The sequence below is a fragment of the Penaeus monodon genome, chromosome 4, assembly GCF_015228065.2.
Source record: "Penaeus monodon isolate SGIC_2016 chromosome 4, NSTDA_Pmon_1, whole genome shotgun sequence".
In the NCBI taxonomy this organism is placed as follows: domain Eukaryota; kingdom Metazoa; phylum Arthropoda; class Malacostraca; order Decapoda; family Penaeidae; genus Penaeus; species Penaeus monodon.
The window spans coordinates 60514860-60517359 of record NC_051389.1 but is presented as its reverse complement, the minus strand read 5'-3'; the positions used below and the strand labels follow the sequence as shown (position 1 = coordinate 60517359).

At 34.9% G+C, this 2500-nt stretch overlaps 1 protein-coding gene across 1 annotated transcript in view; it reads right to left on the bottom strand.

The window, feature by feature from the left end:
• Positions 1-2113: 2113 nt before the first annotated feature.
• The window catches only part of LOC119572637 (zinc finger CCCH domain-containing protein 13-like), a gene marked incomplete at its 3' end in the record, with an annotated part of 12884 nt that continues 12497 nt past the window's right edge, over positions 2114-2500 (bottom strand). The window contains 1 exon segment of the mRNA XM_037919741.1: positions 2114-2182. Within this exon segment, the coding sequence (XP_037775669.1) occupies positions 2114-2182 (69 nt within the window).

Genomic DNA, 2500 nt, shown 5'->3' with positions numbered 1-2500 from the left:
TTGTTTTTTTGTTGTTTTTGTTTTTTGTTTTAAAATCGATTTTTGTAATTTTTTTTGGGTTGTTTTTTTGCCCCTTTTTATGTAATTTTTTTCCCTTTTTCTTTTCCCCCTGTTTCCCCCTTTTTTTTTTTTTTTTTTTGATTTAATTGGAGCGATAATGGTAGATGACAATGATGATAAAGGTGATAATACTGATATAAAGATAATTATATTAATAGGATTATATGACGTTTAAGTAAATACATCAATAAACAGCCTTGTTCGCTTGTTAGCCTAATGATTATTATTACCCACTTGAAAAAAAAAGAAGAAAAAAAAAAAAAATATATATAATATATATATATATACACACACACACACATATATATATATATATATATATAATATATATATATATATATATATATATATATATATATATATATATATATATATCTCTCTCTCTCTCTCTCTCTCTCTCTCTCTCTCTCTCTCTCTCTCTCTCTCTCTCTCTCTCTCTCTCTCTCTGTACGAGGCCCGACCCAGCGATTATTCATATATACTGACATGCGTACACACAGAAATACAGCATATCTGTCTATCTATCTTATAGATATAAATATATCTATCTATCTATCCGGTAAATATGCAGATCTAAGATTGATAGATATGCATTTATTTGTATATGTTGTATGCATTTGTTTATTTACAGATATGTTTTTATTTATCTACATGCATATCCTTATGAATAATTATTCATTGGGTCGCATCTCGAACAATTTTAAGAATATATGATGTGTGTTCTGTAATATAGCAAGATAGGTTCCAATTAACGTGGTTTTCCGATGTAGTGTTAACTTTTGCGTGGAAATTAAGAGATAAAAGAGAGATTCTATTTTATACTTTTGTGAGTGATTTAGATTTTTATTTAAGAGTAGATGAATTTGTTGCAATGAAGGGAATGATAACATAAGGTGATGTTAAGGATAGTGATTTTCAGTGATAGAATTTCAGTTTAAGTATTTCCTTGCATAAAGAGAGAGAGAGAGAGAGAGAGAGAGAGAGAGAGAGAGAGAGAGAGAGAGAGAGAGAGAGAGAGAGAGAAAGAAAGAGAAGGAGAGAAAGTGAGAGAGAGAGAGAGAGAGAAACAATAAGAATTATTGAACACTTACGTCAACGGGGATGCAGTTAATGAGAGCACGAACAATTAAAACGGTTTGATGAAAGAGGGTGTAAAGGTATATAAAGAAAAGATAGGAAAGAAGTAGAAATTCAAATGCAAAGCATAAAACGATAAACATCAAGAATAATATATAAAAAAAAATCAAGAACAAGAAATAAAATATCTTATTTATCTAAAAAAAAAAATACACAAAATAATAAAAAAAAAATCTGATACAAAGCGCAAAACGATAAAATATCTGCACAGAAAAATAAATAAATAAATAAATAAATAAACAAAACCACACAATAATAAGAAGAAATCATTAAAAAAGGGAAGACAAAAAATACGCATATCCACATAGACAAAAAAAAAATGAATAAAAACACGCTTGAAAATCAACAATAAAGGAAACAGAAAATAATAATCACCGCGATATGAGGGGCGACGAGCGTAGTTCCTTTTCGTTTCTTTTGGTCAACAGCCTCGTCCAGTGGTTATGGTTGATGGTTTCTGTTAAGTGTCCATTGACGAGGGTGTTTGTGACTTGATGATGATGATGATTTTAGCGTTTTTTTCGTTTTTTAAATTTTTCGTTGGCGTGGTCTTTTTTTTCGTTTTTGGTCTAGTTTTTTTTTCGTTTTTCGCTGTCGTCTTCGTCTTCGCCTTCGTTCTTTTGCTCTTCCCTTTTTTCTTTTTTTCTTTTCTTGCTTGCTTGTTTTCCTTATCTTCGTTTTTTTTTCATACTTTCTCTTCTTGTGTTTGTTTCTTTTTTCCTTTTCCTTCTCCATTCTTACATAATCGCTCTCTACTGTAATCTTTCTTTTATCCACTGTTCTCTCTCTTTCCATTTTCTGTAACCTATTCCTCCTCCTCCTCTTTCCTCCTCCTCCTCCTCCTCCTCCTCCTCTTCCTCCTCCTCTTTCCTCTCCCTTCCGCCTCCACCCTCTTCCTCTCTCTCCGTCCTTCCTTTTCTCACCTTTCCTTCTCTTCCTTCTTCCTCCTCTTCCTCCTTCCTTCCTTCCGCCTCTCCCCAGTGGCCTTGACTGCGTTCCGGCCTCTCGCACACCGGCCTTTAAACGGACGCAATTTCACGCCTTCGACTGCATCCGTTTGGGTGTGAAAGGAGGTTGAGAAGGAGGAGGGGGGGGAGGGGGGAAGAGGAAGGGTGGGTGGGAGGAGGGGGAGAGGCGAAGAACAGGGATAGGGATAGAGGGTAGAGGGGAGGAAGAGTGGGTGGGAAGGAAGGGGGGAAGGGATAGAGGGAAGGGATGAAAGAGAGAGAGAGAAAGAGGAGAGAGAGAGAAAAAAAAGAGGAGAGAGAGAAAAAAAGAGGAGAGAGAGAAAAAAAAAGAGGAG